At 48.5% G+C, this 18384-nt stretch overlaps 1 protein-coding gene across 1 annotated transcript; it reads right to left on the bottom strand.

The window, feature by feature from the left end:
* Window positions 1–1006: 1006 nt before the first annotated feature.
* LOC118831512 (myb-related transcription factor, partner of profilin-like) lies at window positions 1007–8279 on the bottom strand. Its single transcript, XM_036738883.1, has 3 exons — window positions 7981–8279; window positions 4507–5166; window positions 1007–2072 (listed from the first exon to the last, which is right to left on the bottom strand). The coding sequence occupies exons 2-3, from the start codon at window positions 4883–4885 to the stop codon at window positions 1099–1101; spliced, it is 1353 nt and encodes a 450-aa protein (XP_036594778.1). The 5' UTR covers window positions 4886–5166; window positions 7981–8279; the 3' UTR covers window positions 1007–1098.
* Window positions 8280–18384: the final 10105 nt, after the last annotated feature.

Here is an 18384-nt window from a genome sequence, read left to right as displayed (position 1 = left end):
AAGGGAGGGAGGGAGGGACCTCCAGAAAATTCTCCTGTGCATAGCTTAGTAAACATTTTCAGGGAGATGAAATGACTTTTCTTTCGATGGCCACAAGGTGGCAGAGTCAAGCTTTGACCCAGGTTTCTTCCTTTCCTATGGGTACCCAATGGTAATTTAGGTGTGGAAGCCTCAGGCCACCTCTGTTTCTTTCGTGATTAAGTTCCATTTTCAGAATTGCTTCCTTCAAGGTTCTGCTGCCCCATTCTCTTCTGGGTTCCTTCTCTCCAATTCTGCTTGCGGTTTCCAGGAATTGCTATCATCAGCCAGGGTTGAGGGGCCTATAATGGCCAAGTATAGCACTCAAATATGCCAGGCCAGCTATAATACTGTGGTATGGACTGCACTAAATGCAATGGAAGGGGCAGGAAGAATTCCAAAGGGTGACAGAAGGAAGCAGATTTCAGGTCAATCTGAGGAAAAATGTTCTAGGGTTGAGAGCCGTCCAAAAGTGGAAGACCTGGCTGCTGCCTGAGTCTGTGGGTGCCTGGCCACAGAAGAACTCACCAACAAACATGTGCCAGGCTGGATTAGACCATCTCTAACATTCCTGCCAAGTCTAAATCTATACTAATTAATGCCTTGGTGAACTTTCAGACACAGCTGTACCTACATACTGCTGCATATCCTTTAGGCTGGTTTGTAGGGAAAATCTCCACAGTGAGGTTCTGTTGCCCATCCCCCCCCCAACTGGCACAGAAACAGGAGAGTAACCCACTCTGCATCTCTCCATTCTAGCCCTGCCACCCCCTCCCTACTTCATGTGGCATGTCACATCAGACCGTTCACAGGTAAGAGCCAGGGAGAAGCAGTGGCCAATAAATCAGATAACTCATTCCCCGTCTGTGGGCAGATCACCTGCCCTCAGTTGGCATAGTGTAAATGCCATCTGGCCAGTAGTACAAACCCTCTCCTGTGCCCCCCCACCACTACCCTACTTGCATACACTGGCATGTCCTACAAGTATCGTGTTGAATTTTTTTATTAACATCATTTTGTTTTAAACTTTTTAAAAAGTCTCTCAGTACATGCCCCCCACCCCAATTCCCTTCTTCTCCCCTAGCTGTGAGCTAAGGAGAGCCTTTTGTGTTTTGATGTGGAGCCTCTGGGTCTTCCTCGGCCTCGACGTGGTGGCCTTCCACTGTGGTTCAGTCCTACTGACTCCCCCCGGCCTGTGCTGGCAAGGGGAGGGCCTGAGAAGCCAAGCCCCGAGCCAGGCTCAAAGAAAGAGGAGCCAGAGTGTGGTGAGGTCCCTGAGAGGGGGGTCCCTAAGGTGGGGAAAGCTGGAGGTGGGGAGAGACTCTGGGCTGTGTTGGCAGTGGTGGATGCTGCCATGGCTTCGCTCTGTCGGGCAAAGGCCCTCTCTTGGCGCAAGTAGCGAAGTTCATCTCTAATGTCTGTGAGTACGCTGAGAAGGCGGGACTGCAGCTCACGGTCTCGGGCCCGCTCCTCCCGTTGCTGGGCCCTCTCCTCCTGCCAAACACCCAGCTCCTGGTGGTACAGTTGATCCCACTGTTCTTCCAGGTCCAAGAGCCGATGCAGGTTAGTCCGCCAGGCCTCCCGAGCGCTCCGGGAGCAGCTCATACCCCCCCGGAGGGGCTCCCCACTTGGTGAGGCTGAGGAAGGAAGAGATTCCTCTCGGAACAGTGGGGAACAGGGGGCCACATCCTCCAGCTTCTCCCAACTCAGACCCCGAGGTCTGCCCCTGCCGCTCCCATCTCCTCTCTCTTCATCTTCAAGTGAAGGTGGGGGCAGCTGGGAGGGGCTGAGAACCTGGCTGAAGTCGCTGACCACAGCAGGGACAGCCCAGTCAGGAGGGGCTTCTCCTCCGTCCTCAGCAAGGGAGGCGAGAGACGTCCGTGAGCTGCAGTGTCGCAGCAGCAGCATCCCATGTCTCTCCTCCTCCTCTTCCTCTCCTTCCTTGAGGTGGCCAGGTGCTGCCTGGGTGTCTTCATCCTCCTCGTCCACGGAAGCATAGGAGACCATCATGCCATTTCGAAGGGTCGGAGACATCGGTGGCTCGAGGCCAGGCTCTGTGAGAATACACAGAGAGTACACATCAGGGAATGTGGAAAGTGAGTGCTTCTGCTAAGGCCTCCCCCATCCCAGTCCCTAAACATTCCCAGAATCAGGCCCTTGAAGGGAGGAAGCTCATGACAGTGAAGAGAGGAAGCTGAGTTCAATCCAACCTTATCTCAAAGCGCTTCCTGATTCTCTGCTTTGATCTAGCCAGGCCAGTCTCCTCTATCCAGAACACAGCACCCACTCTGCCCAGTGTGGCCTCTGCTCATAGAAAGTCAATGGGTTCAGAGCTGGAAGAGACCATCATGTCCAACTCCTTCTAGGGTTGATAGGGAACCATATAGGGATACTGAGAGGGAAACTGAGCTTTAAGTGATCTGCCCAAGGCCATGCAGCATGTCTTGGGGACACTGAAGCCCAAAGTCAGAGAAGTCACAGGTCATAGATCTAACACTGGAAGTGACTTGCCCAGGGTCACGCAGAAAGAGCAGCAGAGCTAAGTCTAAGGACCCAGATTTCCCAACTCCCAGGCTAAAGTCTGAAATGATGCTCAACATATTTCACTGGAGAAGCAGGCTTTGATTGGGGCCAGCCCCTAGATGCCAGATTGGGCATCTGGAAAGACAGGGATTGTCACCCCATCAAGCCCCTTCCTTAACGTCTTCTTCATTTCGGACCTGCACAGTCTCAAAGGGTAAATGGGGCCATGATCTGGGAGACAGAAGGGTGCTCAACACCATCGTCGATTTGCAGTGTCACCTGGGGGTTTTCCTGCAATGGAAAGGCTAGGTCTTTCCATCTCTTGCCAAACCTCTGCTCCCAGCTAAGGAGCACCTTGAGGGCTACAGAGAAACTTGTGTTGAGAATGTAGCCTCTGTAGCACTACAAAGTATTTTAATGCTCATTTTATAGCGGAAACAACCACAGCCCAGGGACAGTGAGTGACTTGGTCCATGCCCCAACAGGGAGCTGGTCACAGAACTAGCACTCTGGACTTCTGAATCCTAGACTAGGATTTTTTTTTCTGCATAACCTTTGACCTTCCCCAAGTTTGGCCCAGTCTCGGCTCTGAAAGGCCAGCATAACCAACACTATTCTCCTAGGAATCACAGGATTTTAGAGCAGAGAGACCTTAGAAATCACAGTATATTTCCCCCATCCTCGTTTACACATGTGGAAACTGAGGCATAGAGAGGTTACGTGACTTACCTAAGGTCACACCACACGGGTACTACATGGCAGAGCCAGGATTGAAACTCAGGCCTTTTGACTCAAAGTCCGGTGATCTTTTCACTATGCAAGGCTGCCCCAACAGAGGGCAGGCAGGATCATTCCCTTGTTGGCATCAGCATAGAGGCTAGGGTGGCAGAAGCCCCATTGTCAGGGTGGCCGTGACTGCTCAGAGACTCTAAGGAAGAAGCAGTTTGTGGGATGGAGGAGCAGGACACAGATGGGCTCAAGCCTGGTGTCCATCCCACAGAGAGCTCCCAGGGGAAAACAGAGATCCTCCCAACCCTCCATCCACCTGCCCAGAACCAGAGGCACAGCATGGTACAAGGGGAAAAGCACTGGACTTGAGTCGGGAACTCTGAGTCTGAATCCCAGCTCTGACACAAGCCAAAAAGAGACTGTTTCCTCAGCTCTAAAATGGGCATAAATTAAACCTGCAGCCCCTCTCAGAGGACTGCTGGGAAAGCAGTTCTGCAAGCCCTCAAGTTCTCCTTGGCAGGGCATCCCCCACAGCCCGTCAGCCCTGGGTCTGCACCTTCCAATAATGAGCACTTGGTCAGGGAACAAGCTGGGAGTCCCTCCGTCCAGCCACAGCAAGTCCCAAGAAGGGAGGGCAGGCGGCTCTTTCAAAAGCCCCTGACCCAAAGTCTCCTCTCCTTGCGGGATCACGCCCAGGGTAGGGGAGGAAACCTTCCCATCTAGGCCTGGATGCTCCTGTGTAAAATGACCTCTCCTGGCCCTTCCAGCCCCAGGAGAGGGCACTGGGTCTGGAGGCAAGAGGACAGGGTTTGAGTCTTGGCTCTGATCCCTCCTTTTCTGGGCCTCTGTGAAGTGAGGGGGTCAGACTAGGTGATTTCTAAGGTCTCTCAGTTTGAATCAATCTCCCATGTCCCTCCTCTGCAGGTCCCAGTGCTGGGGGCAGGGGAAGAGTCTGAGCTTCTGACTCAGCTCCTGAAACCTTCCTCCATGAAGGAGATCATGGGATTTAGAGCTGGAAGACACTTCAGAAATCAGCTGGTCCTTCCCAGCACTTTAGAGAAGATCCAGGAAGGCAAAATAACTTTCCCCTGGTCACAGAGCTAGTCAGAGCTGGTGCCTTGTCTCCAAGTCCAGCCCTCTTGCCCCTGCCCCACAATCTTCTCCAGCAGTTACCCCACACCAAGTGACTCTCTTCCCTTTCCAAGCCAAAGCCTCCCGGGATGCCTGGGGCCTCACCAGAGTCAAAGAATGCCTCAGGTTCTGCCTCTGGGCTGGCCTGGGTAAAGGTGGAGGCCACCATCTTCTCCAAGGGGGTGAGGCGGGCCTTCTGGGGGCCACAGCTGCCAGGGGGACCCTTCCTGGAAGTGAGCTTCCGCTTGACATCCAGCCGTAGATCCCGCCACTTGTGTTTCAGGTCTTCCACGGAGCGTTCAGTATAACCCAGGAAGTTCACTCGGCTCTGGATCTGGCCCCAGAGCTGGTTTCGGTGGGCAGAATGGGTGCGAAGGGCCTCAGCCCCGTACAGGGCCCCAAAATGCCGAACCACGTTCCACACCAGCGTCTCTGTCTCATCATTAGAAAAGTTGGCTTTTCTCTTCCGACCAGGGGCCGCCATGCCCAGTGACTGGGAGCTGGAGGAGGGGTTGTCCACCCTGTGCCCAGGCTGCACAGGGGGCCCGGTGGCCCTCCAGCAGCTGGCAGCAGGGGCAGCCCTTCAGGTAGGAAGCCAAATGTACAGCCAGGCTAGCAGGGCCAGGGCAGGAGTCCTGTCCCTGGAAAAGGAAGACCAGCTTTTAGGCATCAGTTGTTCCCTGAGTCAAAGGAGTGGGGGAGGAAGGCTTTGGATCCACGTCTGGCCCCTGCCCCTGCCCCTGCCTTCCCATGGTTCCAGTGCACCTGGCAAATGAAGAGAGAAGCATATTCAGGCAAAATTCATTTCATTAAAGGTAAATAGGGCCCCGAAGGTCACGTTCTTCCCAACTCTAAACCCCATAATTCTCTCATCACTCCTCCTTCCCTAGTGCTATCCAACACCAGCATTCGTCTTGCTATTGATCGGGGCTGCCAAAACCAACAGATTTGTGACAGCTCTTGTAACATGTACATATTATACATAATATATATAAATACATGCATACATATATATACATATACACATATACATACACACACATACCTGCATGCATGCATACATATACATACTTAGCAATAGCTCAGTATGATAGAAAAAGCATTAGAGCAAGTTGAGACCCTGTTCTGACTCACTAGCTGGGAGACCATGGGCAAGTCAGTTTCCCTGTCTAAGCCTGTTTCCTTCTCTGTAAAAGGAGGATAATGATGCTTTTACTACCTGCCTTACTGGACTATTGTGGGTTAAGCACTTTGGGAATGGAAGCTATGGCCAATTTCACCAATGTCATAAACGCCTTGGGAGCACAGGCCATGTCCTAGCACAGCTCTGAATTTCCCACAATGGTTATTTCAGGGCTGCGCAAATCCCACTTCAGTACAGCCCCTGGTATCCACAAAGTATGACGTTGTTCTTCAGTCATTTCAGTCATGTCTGACTCTCCATGACCCTATCTGGGGTTTCCTTGGCACAGATACTAGAGGGGTTTGCCATTTCCTTGTCCAGCTCATCTTACAGATGAGGAAACTGAGGCAACCAGGGTTAAGTGACTTGCCCAGGGTCACCCAGCTAGTAACTATCTGAGGCCAGATTTGAACTCAGGAAGAGGAGTCTTCCCAACTCCAGGGCTGGAGCTCTAGACACTGTGTCACTCAGCTGCCCCATAAAGTGTGAGGCTCGTCATTCAGAGTGGATTTCTAGGAGAACCTGGTACTCCAGTTTGTGCTAGATTTACTGTCGTAATGTCTCTCCTAGTACCTCCCTTTCCCCAACTCACTTCAAGCTTACAAAAGAAAACTCATAGGATTTTGAATAGTTCCAGGAACTCACTTCTCTTAGTCCTATCTAATGTAACATACAGTAGGAACTAAACAAATACTAATTAACTAAATGATAAAGATACTAGATAGCTAGATGGCACCATGGATAGAGTGCCTAGGCCTGGAGTCAGGAAGACCTGAGTTCAAATGCAGCCTCAGACATTTCAAGTCTCTTCACCCTGTTTGCCTCAGTTTCCTCAACTGTAAAATGAATTGGAGAAGGAAATGGCAAACCCCTCCAATATCTCTGCCAAGAAAACCCCAAATGGGTGAAGAAGGGTTGGACACGACTGAACAAAAACAACAAAGAAGACAGTCTTCTTTCGTCCAGTGTAAATACACAGTGGCACCAAAAGTCTCTGCAACAGTCTAAGCATTTATTTTTCCTTAAAAATGTAGCTTTTGGTATCTCAGAGCCCTACCAGATCTTACCCCAAACTGCTTAGTAAGCCTGCCTGCACGGCCTATCTGATCTCTCTCCAGACTCCGGATCCTGCAGCTCAGGAGGAGATATATCCTCTGTGGAACTGTGAGACACACATCCATCACACATCCAGATGGTGTCACACGCTTGAGTGTATAAATAAACTGCTATGTACCTGTCCATAAGCTGCGCTGGCTTATTCATGCAATGGCTAGCAAGGAAGGTGAAAATTCCTGCAGCATGTTTATTCAACCCAAGGATCTGACTTCGTTTTGCTGGGAGAGGGGAAGGAGAGAGAAGGATTGGCAATGAAATCCCCTCCCTATATTTTCCCTGCCCAGATGGGTTATTCTATCTTAAATTGGGGAATTGGCATCTAGAAGATTAAACCAAGTCCTACTCAAGGCTCAGCCACTAATTTCCCAAATGGTCTTAAGGCAAGCCACCTCCCTCTCAGAGTTTCAGGTTCGTCAGTAATAAAAGGGGTCTGGACTATGTGACCTCTGAGGAGGCTGTCCGGCACCACCTTCTCTGACTCCAGGGCCTCACATCCCATGGCCAGGCCAGCTATGCCTGATATGATGGGAGAGGCTTAATCCAGCAATGGAAAGGCTGGGAGCTGCAGGTGTTAGAAGAGCAGCTGGGGTCCCAAGCAAGGAGTAGTGGTGAGAGGTGAGCAGAAAGTAGCATGGGGTGTTGGTGTTAGCCTGGCAGGCTTTGTCTATGGTATACACCCGGTCATCTCCCATCCCCCAAGGGCTTGGGGTACCGGGTCTCCCCTCCTGCTCCCTAATGAGTCTGTTCTCCTACATCACTAGCCTAAGACCAACAAGCTTGCCCGGGTGGGGTTGGGCTAGGCCCCACCTCGGTTAAGATGGGGCACCCACTGCCCAGCTGGGGGAGTTACGTCCCATTCTGGGAACGACAGAAAAGGGCTCACCCCTAGATGGAAAAGGGGCCCACAGAAGACGATGGACGTCCCTCCTCCCCAATCCCACACATCTGGATTTGGGTGGGGCGACACTGTGCCCCTGCCCCCAAGTATGCACACACGCGCGAACACACACACAAACACACACGCCTCCCGGTCCACAGTCCTAACGCACGCGCACACACACACACACACACACACACACACACACACACACACACCTCGCGATCCACAGTTCTACCCCACACTATCCCCTGCTTCGGGTCACTGGGGCACCGCTGGCCCTGGGGTCACCCCCAACACCACCAGCCGGGGCGGGGGAGGGGGAAGAGTCCAGGCCCCTCAGCCAATAGGAGGCGCCCACCCCCTCCCTGCCCAAGAGTGGGTTGCAGGCCCGCAGACAAACCTGGCGCGGGCTCCAGGCACTCGGCTAGTGCTCGGTGGTGTGGCCCGCTAGCCCTGCCCCTCCCCCGAGGGAGGAGGAAGGGCGGCCGGCCTGGCGGCCGACCCGGACGGGGCACAGCTCGGAGGGAGGGCGGGGGTCGCAGCTCGTCGGACCGCGGTGGCACCCGGCGTCCACGGAGGGTGCGGGAGCGCAGCAAGTCCCGGCTGCCGCCGCTTTAGGGACTAATGGCTCCTGCCAGGGCAGGAACTTGCCTTCATTTCCTCCACCGCCGCCGTCTGCCACAGAGGGAAGGAGCCGTCTCCCGGCCGCCCTCTGCCGGCCCTCGGGCCTCAATGCCCGCCCCGCCCCCCATCTCCAGTCTGGACCCCTGGGTCCCTTTCCCAGGGCTGCTGCGGTTTAGCTGCGGGGGTGACCGCGGGCAAGTCATTCCCACTCTCTGGGCCTCAATGTACGCACCTGTAAAATGGGTCCGCGGCGGGGGGGTGGGGAGGGGGTGCGGGGGTGCAGCGGGGCACAGAGGTGACATCAGGGTAAACGGGCTTGGATTCAAATGTTACTCTGTGGCACCTTGGGCAAGTTATTTAGCTTCCCTGAGCCTCAGTTTCTCCGTCTGTAAAATGTGGGACCCTTCCAGCTGTAGATTCGTGACTATATAAATGGTTTAGGGCTGGAAGGGACCTTAGGAATCATCTAGACCAACCCCGTTATTTCACAGATGAAGAGAATTGGTTTAGAGCCGGAAGAGGCCGTGGAGGCCGTCCACTGCACCCCCCTCACTTTGCAGAGAGCCTCAGACAGTGGGAAAACTTCCTAACAGCCGGCGCAGAGCGCAGGTAGAACAGGCAGTCCTTGGGCACGGCGGATTCACTGGAGGTCTTTAAAGAGACAGAGGTAATCGGACGGGATAAACATTCGTCGGGTCCTAAAGGTGACTGCCGTCCAGGTATAGGTTAGACTAAATGCCTTCTGCTCTCGGATTGGGCAGTTTTGTGATTCTGTGTGTCGTCCTGTGCCTGGCACACCAAGCTAGGCAACTAATAAATCCTTGGTGAGTGATTGACTGATCCATGGGGGCCGTCAGAGAAAGCTTCCTAGAGGAGGAGGATGATTTGGGCCCTTGAATTTGGGACAGGATTTGAATAAAGAACTCGGAGTATCCTTCTTTAACTAACCTGTCTATAAGCTACATGAATCTCTGATGAGCTGATCATTCCTAACAGTAGAGGTCCCATTAGGTTCATATATTTCCGATTTGCTGTGGCCATGGGGAGGGTATGGCAGGAAGGTGGCCCAGCTTGGGAAAAGGCAGACAGGTGCAAAGACAGGAATGAAAATGGGGAAGAGAGCAGGGTGGGGTGTTATAATGGAAAGACCACCAGAGTCAGAGGACTTGTAGTCAGAAGACCTGGGTTCAAATCCCACTTCTGCACAACCTTCAGTGAGTCATTGGACTCCCTGGACCTCTCCTCATCTGTAAAGTGAAAAGGCCTCTGAGAGCCCTTCCAGCCCCTCCTAAGACAGCCAGGAGAGCGAGGGCCGCAGAGGGCATAACTAGCCACAATTCCCATTTCTATGGCCCTTTACAATATTATCTCGCTTAGAGGAGGAAGGAGGCCTCCTCTGCAACTCAGAATATTCATCCTTTTTTAAAATTTTTTTTGCAGGGGGGAAGGTAGGGAAACTGGGGTTCAGTGAGTTGCCCAAGGTCACACAGCTAGTGTCAAGTGTCTGAGGCTGGATTTGAACTTAAGTCCTCCTGACTCCAGGGGGGGGGTGCTCTACCCACTGCGCCACCTAGCTGCCCCACAACATTCATCTTTTACTTAATGTCTGTAACTTAGAAGAAGTTTAGATGAATCATTCACAAGGACAGGGACTTGTCCAGTTCATTCATTGGAATAATTCACTTCACTTGTGGGGGGGGGTAGAATAAACTGGAGATATGTGTGATAACTTCTCATTTTCAGCCAATACATGATCTGTCTCCAAGCTGTAAACTTGGGCTTCCAGAGCCGTTTCCAAAGTGCTCTCCCATCCACAATCTCATTTAAGCCTCACCCCAAGCACGCAGTATGGGCGATCGATAACCACATTTTATGGATAAGAAGACCGAGACTCAGGTGGGTAAAGAAACTTTGGATTCGGAAGTCCTGGGCCTGGGTCCTGGCACTATGCCGTGACCTTGGGCAAGGCACAACGAGCCCTGTGCTCGTACCCTATTTGTAAAATAAGGAGATTGGGCAATAGAGTCAGAAGTCCCACAAACTCTCTCAGTGTCCTATCAACCAACCTGTGATCCTAAGGTCACATGGTATGGTTTTCCAACCCAGGGCTTTCTGACAAATAAGTAGAAGACCTCAAGGAGCTCATAGCCTCCTTGGATAGACAAAACAAACCCATGTGGATAGTAGTAGCTCCCTCAGGAAGACCCTGGTTAGAATCTTGCCTTACATAACTAAGTGGCTGTGAGCCCATGGGATAATAATAGCACCTATCTCACAGGGGGCTGTTGTGAGGATCGAATGAGATAAAATATGTAAAGTGCTTTGCAAATGTTAGCCATGAAGTGTTAAATGAGGATTATAAGACCTTCAGAGTGGCTTTGTGAGTAATCACAGCAGCTAGCACTTATTTAAAGGTTTGCAAAGCACTTTGCAAATAGCTCATTTTATCCTCCCAAGAGCCCTCCTGGGTAGTCCCATTTTACAGATGAGGAAACTGAGGCAGGTTAAAGGATTTTCCTGGGGTCCCACAGCCAATAAGTGTCTGCGGATGGATTTGAACTCAGATCTTCCTGACTCACTATCCACTATGCAACCTGGCTGCAACAACATAGGTAAAGCAAATGCTAAAAAAAAAAAATAGTATCTCCAATTTCTGTAGCATTTTAAGAAGTATTTTCCCCACAGCAACTCTGTGAGTGCAAGTATGACTATTCAGTTTATGGACGAGGAAACAATCCCTAGGAAAGTGAGGTGACCTGCATAAACTCACACAGCTCACAAATGGAAACAGGGATTTGAAGGCAGGTCTCCTGATCCCAAGTCCAGTGCTCTGTCCACCTTGTGCGGCTCCCTGGCCCAAAAGCCAGGGAGACATTAGGTGCCAAGCTATGAGAGCCAGGCTCCCTGTGCCACAGAAATTCAGATCTGGGGGAGGTCCAAGTTGGCAGCAGCATCATTATTATAATTCTCTTTCTATCCCCAAAATAGATACTTGGCCAGGAGGACTTGGGGTGCTGTAGAGCTAACACCAGATTATAGAAACATATTGTTAAAAAGAATCATTTGATTGAGTTTCAGGGACCTGATCTTTCTTTTTATCCCTCAATCCAGACTTACGGCATTTCTACAGTAGGGTCATTGAGAACCTACTACAGTGATGATCACTCCAATTTTCCTCAGTGTCTGAGGTTGCCACATGTTTTGGTCAGAGAGGCTAAGGTGACTTGTCCAGGGCATCCAGAGCTGAGAATCAAATCCAGATCTTCTGACTGGCAGCACCGGAGCTCTTGACCCTCCTATATTATACAGTAGCTTCTTGGGCCTCCTCCTGTGCACCATGGGAAAGACTGCCTTCAAAGACCTCCCCATCTATCTAGCTGTAGAATCAGTATCAGATGCGTACAAGTGAGTACAATCTAAGGCAGGAAATATTATTAAGCATATCGTGTGTGTGTGTGTGTGTGTGTGTGTGTGTGTGTGTGTGTGTGTGTATGAGGGGTAGTGTGGTACAGTAGGTAAAGAATTAAACTCAGAGTCAGGAGTCCTGGCTCTGGCTGCTGAGCTTTCTAACACTGAGCGAGAGGATTTGTGGCTGGAAGAAACCTTGGAGATCATTTAGTCCAAACCTCTTATTTGATGGAGAAGGGAACTGAGACCCAGAAAGGATAAGTGACTTGTCGAAAGTTATATAAAGAGCAATTGTTGGGATTCAAACCCAATCTACTACACAAGGCTACCATTACCTCTCTCCTCCAAGCAGAGTGCAGTGGGGAAAGCCCTGAATTTAGAGTCAAGAAGATCTCTGTTCAGATCGAAACTGCTTCTTCCTACCCCTGTGGCCTTGGGGAAGTCAAAGCATAGATGGAGATCTGGAAGAGACCTTAAGAGAGTCCAAGCCCCTCAATTTAGAGGTTGAGTCCCCTGGGCAGCCCCTGTTTCCTTACCTGTAAATTAAGGGCTGAGGGATGGACTAGATTTCTACAATCCCTCCCAATTCTATAGGATCCTAAATGAAATGAGGGTAATGATAGTTAACATTTATACAACGTTTTTTGTCCATTATCTGATTTGATCCCCTTGGCAACCCCATGAGGTAAGTAGTATAAAAGTTATTAATCCCGTTTTCACAGGCATACAACCTCAGGAAACTGAATCGCTTCCATCTGAATTGTCTTAGGAAGATTCTGAAGATCACCTGGCAGAATAAGGTACCAGACACCGAGGTCTTTACTCAAACTAAACTGCCAAGCACTCAGACTCTGCTTCAGAGAGCGCAGCTCCGATGGGCTGGCCATGTTGTTCGAATGCAAAATGTACACTTGCCAAAAAGATTGTTTTATGGAGAACTCAAACAGGACAAGAATTCACATGGTGGTCAGAAGAAGCGATACAAGGACACTCTCCAGGTCTCTCTTAAGAACTTTGCAATTGATCGTGTGAAATGGGAGACATTGGCACAGGACTGCTCAGCACGGTATGCCCACATCAGAGAAGGTGCTGTGCTCTATGAGCAAAGCAGAACTGAAACAGTTGAAAGGAAACGTAGCTTGTGCAAATTCAGAGAATCCACCCCAAATGTTCACATGGATTATTTGTGCCCAACCTGTGATAGAATATTCCAAGCCCGTATTGGTCTGATCAGCCACAAACACATTGAAACTTGACTCTAACATAGTGATGTCATTTTGGTACTCTTCGAGAATGAAGGACAACAACCAACCAATCCCATTTTACAGATGCTAAAACTGAGGCTCAGAGAGGTTAAGTTATGAGTTATACCACTAGTAGGTGTTAGGGGCAGTGTCTTCTGACCCCTAAGTCCAGTGCCTTCTTTTAACAATGCACCACTTGTGCACCTCACTGGGTTGTAGTAAGCAAACTATAATTGTAAGCTCTCCCTGATAAGATATCCTTATCTAAGGGGAGAAAGAGATCTCTAGCTGGAGCTTGAAGGATGGGTGTGGGAGGGAAGAGAGGAGAAAATGTAGGTCAGTTTTCTAGCTAGGACTAGCTTTCTAAAGCTTTCAAGGCTTTCTCCTTCCTTTGCCCCTCTGTTCTCTCACAGAATTTTTTCTGTTATCTCTAGAAAGAATGTTGGGTTGTGGAGGTAAAGAAGCCACTTCAGGCCTCAGTTTCTTCACCCATAGAATGGGAAGAACAACTCAGAGGGGAGTTACCTTTGGCTCTTGGAAGGCTAGTCATTCAGCTCTATCCTTGCTGGGGGACACAGAAGGCTAAGACTAGACAGGAATCAATGTGCTAAACAGTCTGTAAGCCAGCTTTGATCCTAGATCACTAAGCCAATGCTCTCTACACTATTTTGAACGAGTACCAATAACAGTGAAATGTTTTTTTTTTCCCTTCCTGATGGGTAGGTAGGGGGTAGGGGAGGATTTTCTCAGTTGCACCTGGACAGCTGCTGCTCTGGGTGCTCTCGTTGGGGTAAGGTTATAACTCTCTTGAGACAGCTCAGAAGGGGAAAAATTGAGAGCTTACACATACGGGGAGAGCATGGGAAAGGTTGGGCTGTAATGGGAAAGGTTGGGCTGTAATGGGTAAAGGATGGATGTGATTGTGTTGCCAACAAGCTCATGACTGGAAGAACAGGAGGGGATCCATAGTCCAATTTTCAAATGACTGTTCACACATTCCTTGGGGTTAAGCCATGGTCCTGTTTGGGTCATGCCCCAGCCACTACTTTGGAGACCACTGCACTAAGATGCCAGGGCTCTAAACTACTCATTGAAATGTTAGTCACTGCATGGGGAAAAATCTTGTCTGTATGGCAGTGGACACCCAAGTCTTTCCAACGTGCCAGAGCCCATGTGAAACAGCAGGTTCCACCAGAAGAATGAGTGAAGTATGGACAGAGCACTGAATTTGGAACCGGATGACTCAGCTTCCAAACCTGCCTCTGCTAGACTAACTCCATGTTCTGACACTCAAAGAATAAGCAGATGTGATTGCTGAGCCACTTTCAGTAGTGGTCTCTGAAAGGTAGTGGAGAAATGAAAAATTGCCCCAGGATCCACAAACTATGGGCAGGCTGAGCTTGAGTTCAACTTCTGGCCTAATTTTAGAGTGAATATTAGAAGGGTGGTCAGTGAGCATCTAGAAAAGGAATCAGTGATTGCAGAGATGTGGCATGGCCTCATTAAGAACTGAGCACCCTGGTCTAACTTTGATTCAAGTTTTTGATGGAGTTACTTATGGCAGATCAGGGAAATGCTGTAAATATAGTTGGATTTTAGGAAAGCATCTGGTAAAGTCTTTCATGCTATTTCTTGGGAGGAATGGGGTGATGGGGACTAAAAGGCAGTGTAAGGAGACAGCTTCAGGACTAGTTGACTGAACACAAAAAGTAGTCACCCAGATCAATGTCAACTTTGGAAGATCATCTCTAGTAGAGGATCCCTGGTCTCCATGCTCATTCAGCCTTTACAGCTGAACCCTTTTATCTACGTTTTGGCTAAAAGCCTAGACAGCATGCTTATCAAGTTTGTAGATAACACAGAGTTGGATTCAAAAAGAACATCTCGGACTTCTCAACAGGATAGTGATAGAAAAGGCTGTAAAGGAGCCCAGTTCTCCCATAGAATATCCAACAAATATCTGAAAATGACCCCAGAAAGACCAATGACAAAGAAATGTGAAAAGACTCAGCTCTTCCATCTAATCCAGAACTTGATGAAAGGATACAGAACAGGGAGGAGGCCAGTAGAGGGATATTGAACCAAAGAAGCTGGCACCACACCAGAAAAACCCGAGGGAACTCAGGCAAACTGTCCAGAAGGCGGAGGAGACAGGGAGAGGAGGGGACCGGGGCTGAAGCCAGCCAGCACTGCAACAGAGGTGTCACAAGCTGACACCAGCTCCAGCCGTTGGGCATCTTTGGACTTCAGTATACTCATCTGTTAAATGGAGCTCTTACTTAGACTACCCAACAGATTTATAGTGAAGAAAATGTTCTGTAAACCTTAAAGCCTACAAAAGTGGAATTGTTATGCGTTATCTCAAGGGCATGCTAGGCAGAGGCGAGTGACTTAATGGAAAGAGAACCTGATGGAGAGAGCAGCTTTGGTCTCAAATCCTGGCTTACTCTTGGCACATGTGCTAAGTCACGGCTTTTCTTTGGTTCTGTTTCCTCATTTGTGCAATAATCTCAAAGTTGATTCTAGCTCTAATATTTATGGTCCTTTGAAGGAGGGATAGGACTAGTTATTAGAAGGAGTTCCCAGGATATCTGAAAGAGAAGATATTTTTGTTCTTTCCAAAGTCACCAAGGATCTCAAAATTTTTTAATATAATTGCCTTTTCTCAGTGCTCCCCCTTCTTGACGTCTTTTTCAGCTTTTGACATCTCTGGTCCCCACTTCCTCCCAGATATTTTCTCCTCCCTGTGTTTTCCTTGCTCTCACCGGCTTTCCTGGCTGAGCAGACTTCAGTCTCCAGTGCTGGATTAGGACCCATGTTCCACTCCCTGTGCACTCTCTCCTAGGTCCTCTTCTCCCTTCTCTGCACTCCCTTTATGCAGATGATTCCTGCGCAAACAGTTCACATCTCTCCCCTGAAGAGCTAGGCTGGCCTTCACCTGATGCTTGATAGACAGAAGTCTCAAAGGAGTACAAAGAATGGAATTCATTGCACTTCCCCTCAAGCCCACTTCTTTCATTGCCGTTTCGGTTAAGAGGATCCATATGTTTCCAGTGACTCAGGTTCACAACAACAGACTCATCCTTGGCTTTTCCCTCTCCTTCACCCTCCATAGTCAATCAGTTGCCAAATTTTTGCTGATTCTACCCTCATAATGTCTCCTGAGTCCATTCTCTCCTCTCCACTCACATCACCACCACCCAGTCTCAGATTCAGCACAATTCGCCTACTCAGTTATAACAGTGGAAGAAATTTCTAACTGGAAGGGATCTAGAAGTCATTGAATCTAATGTCCTTGTTTGACATTTGAGGTCACTGAGGCTAGAGAGAAACTATGATTTATTCATTGTCATAGTAAATGTCTGAGGCAGGATTTGAATCCAATTTTTCCTTTCTCCAAGTCCAAAACTCTATCAATTACACCATCCTGTTTCTCTTAAACTGAAATACTCCCTGCCCTCAAGGATCATGCATTCTAATATTTTTTGTTTTGTTTTGTTTTGCAGGGCAATTGGGGTTAAGTGACTTCCCCAGGGTCATACAGCTAGTAAGTGTCAAGTGTCTGAGGCTTGACTTGAATTCAGATCATCCTGACTCCAGGATCTTGGCTCTATGCACTGTGCCACCTAGCTGTCCCTCTAATTTTTTTTTAAATTGGACCTGTGATTTCATCAATTGAGCATGCTCCCAAGGAGGAACTTCCTTTATCTCTGTCATTTCCACTAACCAGTATATCCCCCAACATGATTGCCTAGACCCTGGCACCAGGACCTTCTCAGGCAAAATCTCTCTCAGTTACCCAGCATATCTATACCCTATTATCCATATTATCTCTAGGCTGTGGCAGGTGCCCCGAGGGTACTTTGGGGTGGTGGCTAGTAAGAATCCCACTTCCCCCCTTTACATTTTTAGTGGTCAGAGTGAGCAGACACAGATGGGTTACACTCTTCACCTGCATTGCAGATCTTAAAGTATTGTCTCCCCCATCAACCCACCCTCCTTCCTTAGTCCCATCAAAGGCATCACTATCCTTCCAAACTCTCGAGTTGTCATCTTCCTTATTATCCTTAACTGCTCCTCACTCAACTGAAATTGCTCTCTTCACAGTCACCACTGATCTCTTAATTGCCAAATCTGAATGCTTTTTCTAAATTCTCTTCCTGCATGTCTGTGGCAACTATGCTATTCATCTCCCTCTCCTCCTAGACAACTATTCTCTCCCCATTTCTCAAAATGACGTATGTCGACTATAAAAACTTCTCATGTCTGCACACTTAGAAAACTTGGAAACAGAACTTTCTTGCCTGTTTAAAAGCCTTCCAAAGGAAGGGTTTGAGTGGGTTTTGAACTCCTTTGTTAAAAATGCAACACTTTCTGGCCGGTTTGCAAGAACCAACCAAGACTAACACCAGGGAGGATGGAAATTTACTAGCTGTATTTCAACAAAAACCTCTGTATAATAGGAAGACAGGATTGAAAAATGACTGTCATTTAGCAACTGTAGTGAATGATCTACTCCTCCCATTTGGATCTATCCATCTTTGGGAGGCAGCCATCTTTTACAGCTGTGACAGCCATTAAAACCAAGGACCGAAATAAATTGCATTAAGAACCAAACCTTTGAATCATTGTATCAAAGTATTAAACTAAGATTTTAAGAAAATAATGATATATATTCAATCATATTGCTCTCGTTAAAAATGTTAATATGAATAACAAAATTTTACTGAGAGGAAAAAAGTTTTTTGTACCATTAACAAATGAAACATATTCAAAATACTATTTTACCTTTTCTCATCCCTTTAAATTTTTATTTTTTACTTGTTTTGTGACATACATAATTAGTTCTGAATGAATGAATGAAAAAAATTAAGTGTTTACTATGTTCTGAGTATTGTATTAAGTGCTGAGGATACAAATAGAAAAATGAGATAGTCCCTGCTCTCAAGAAGCTCATATTCTAATAAGGAGAGAAAACACATATGGGGAAGGTTCAGCTTCAAGACAGATGGTGAGGCCCAGGAGTCCTTAGGGTCCAACGTGAGGGCAAATGGTAAGATCCAGTGGTCTACCATATTACTAAAAGGATTGTACTTAGTGATTCCCTGCTCATCCAAATGGTGGGAATGGATATATAACTCACCCATAATAATTGGGAAAGTGATAGTGGACCCATAGATTGGAGTGGAGTAGGGTCTCTAGATTATCTCCTGTGGGAGTGGGGATGGGGCAGTATACAGCCAGAAGGAGCACCCAGGGCCAGGTAGGAATGGGCAGTGGGGACCAGGATGAGAGAGGGAAAGATAACTGCTCTATACAGTGTCAGGTCCTGTTAAGTCCTTAGGTCAAAAATTCATATATCATGAATTGATATTCATGCATTACAAATTTATGTTATACAATCTCAACTGGGACCTCACTGCTGCTAGGTAATCTTCCTAGACATTCTTCATCAATTCACTATCCCACTTTCCACAGCAACTTTCCTGAACCTTTTTCATCCATCTTCAAACCTGCCATGGCTCCCT

This window comes from Trichosurus vulpecula, chromosome 9 (genome assembly GCF_011100635.1).
Source record: "Trichosurus vulpecula isolate mTriVul1 chromosome 9, mTriVul1.pri, whole genome shotgun sequence".
In the NCBI taxonomy this organism is placed as follows: Eukaryota; Metazoa; Chordata; class Mammalia; order Diprotodontia; family Phalangeridae; genus Trichosurus; species Trichosurus vulpecula.
Note: the sequence above shows the minus strand (reverse complement) of the source record. Positions and strands in the feature narration are given on the sequence as shown.

Excerpts from the sequence above, each read along its gene's own strand:
- LOC118831512 (XM_036738883.1), bottom strand. The coding sequence starts at position 4,885 with ATGGCGGCCCCTGGTCGGAAGAGAAAAGCCAACTTTTCTAATGATGAG. Across the intron at positions 2,073-4,506 it reads TGAGGCATTCTTTGACTCTG|AGCCTGGCCTCGAGCCACCG; the intron begins GTGAGGCCCCAG and ends GTATTCTCACAG.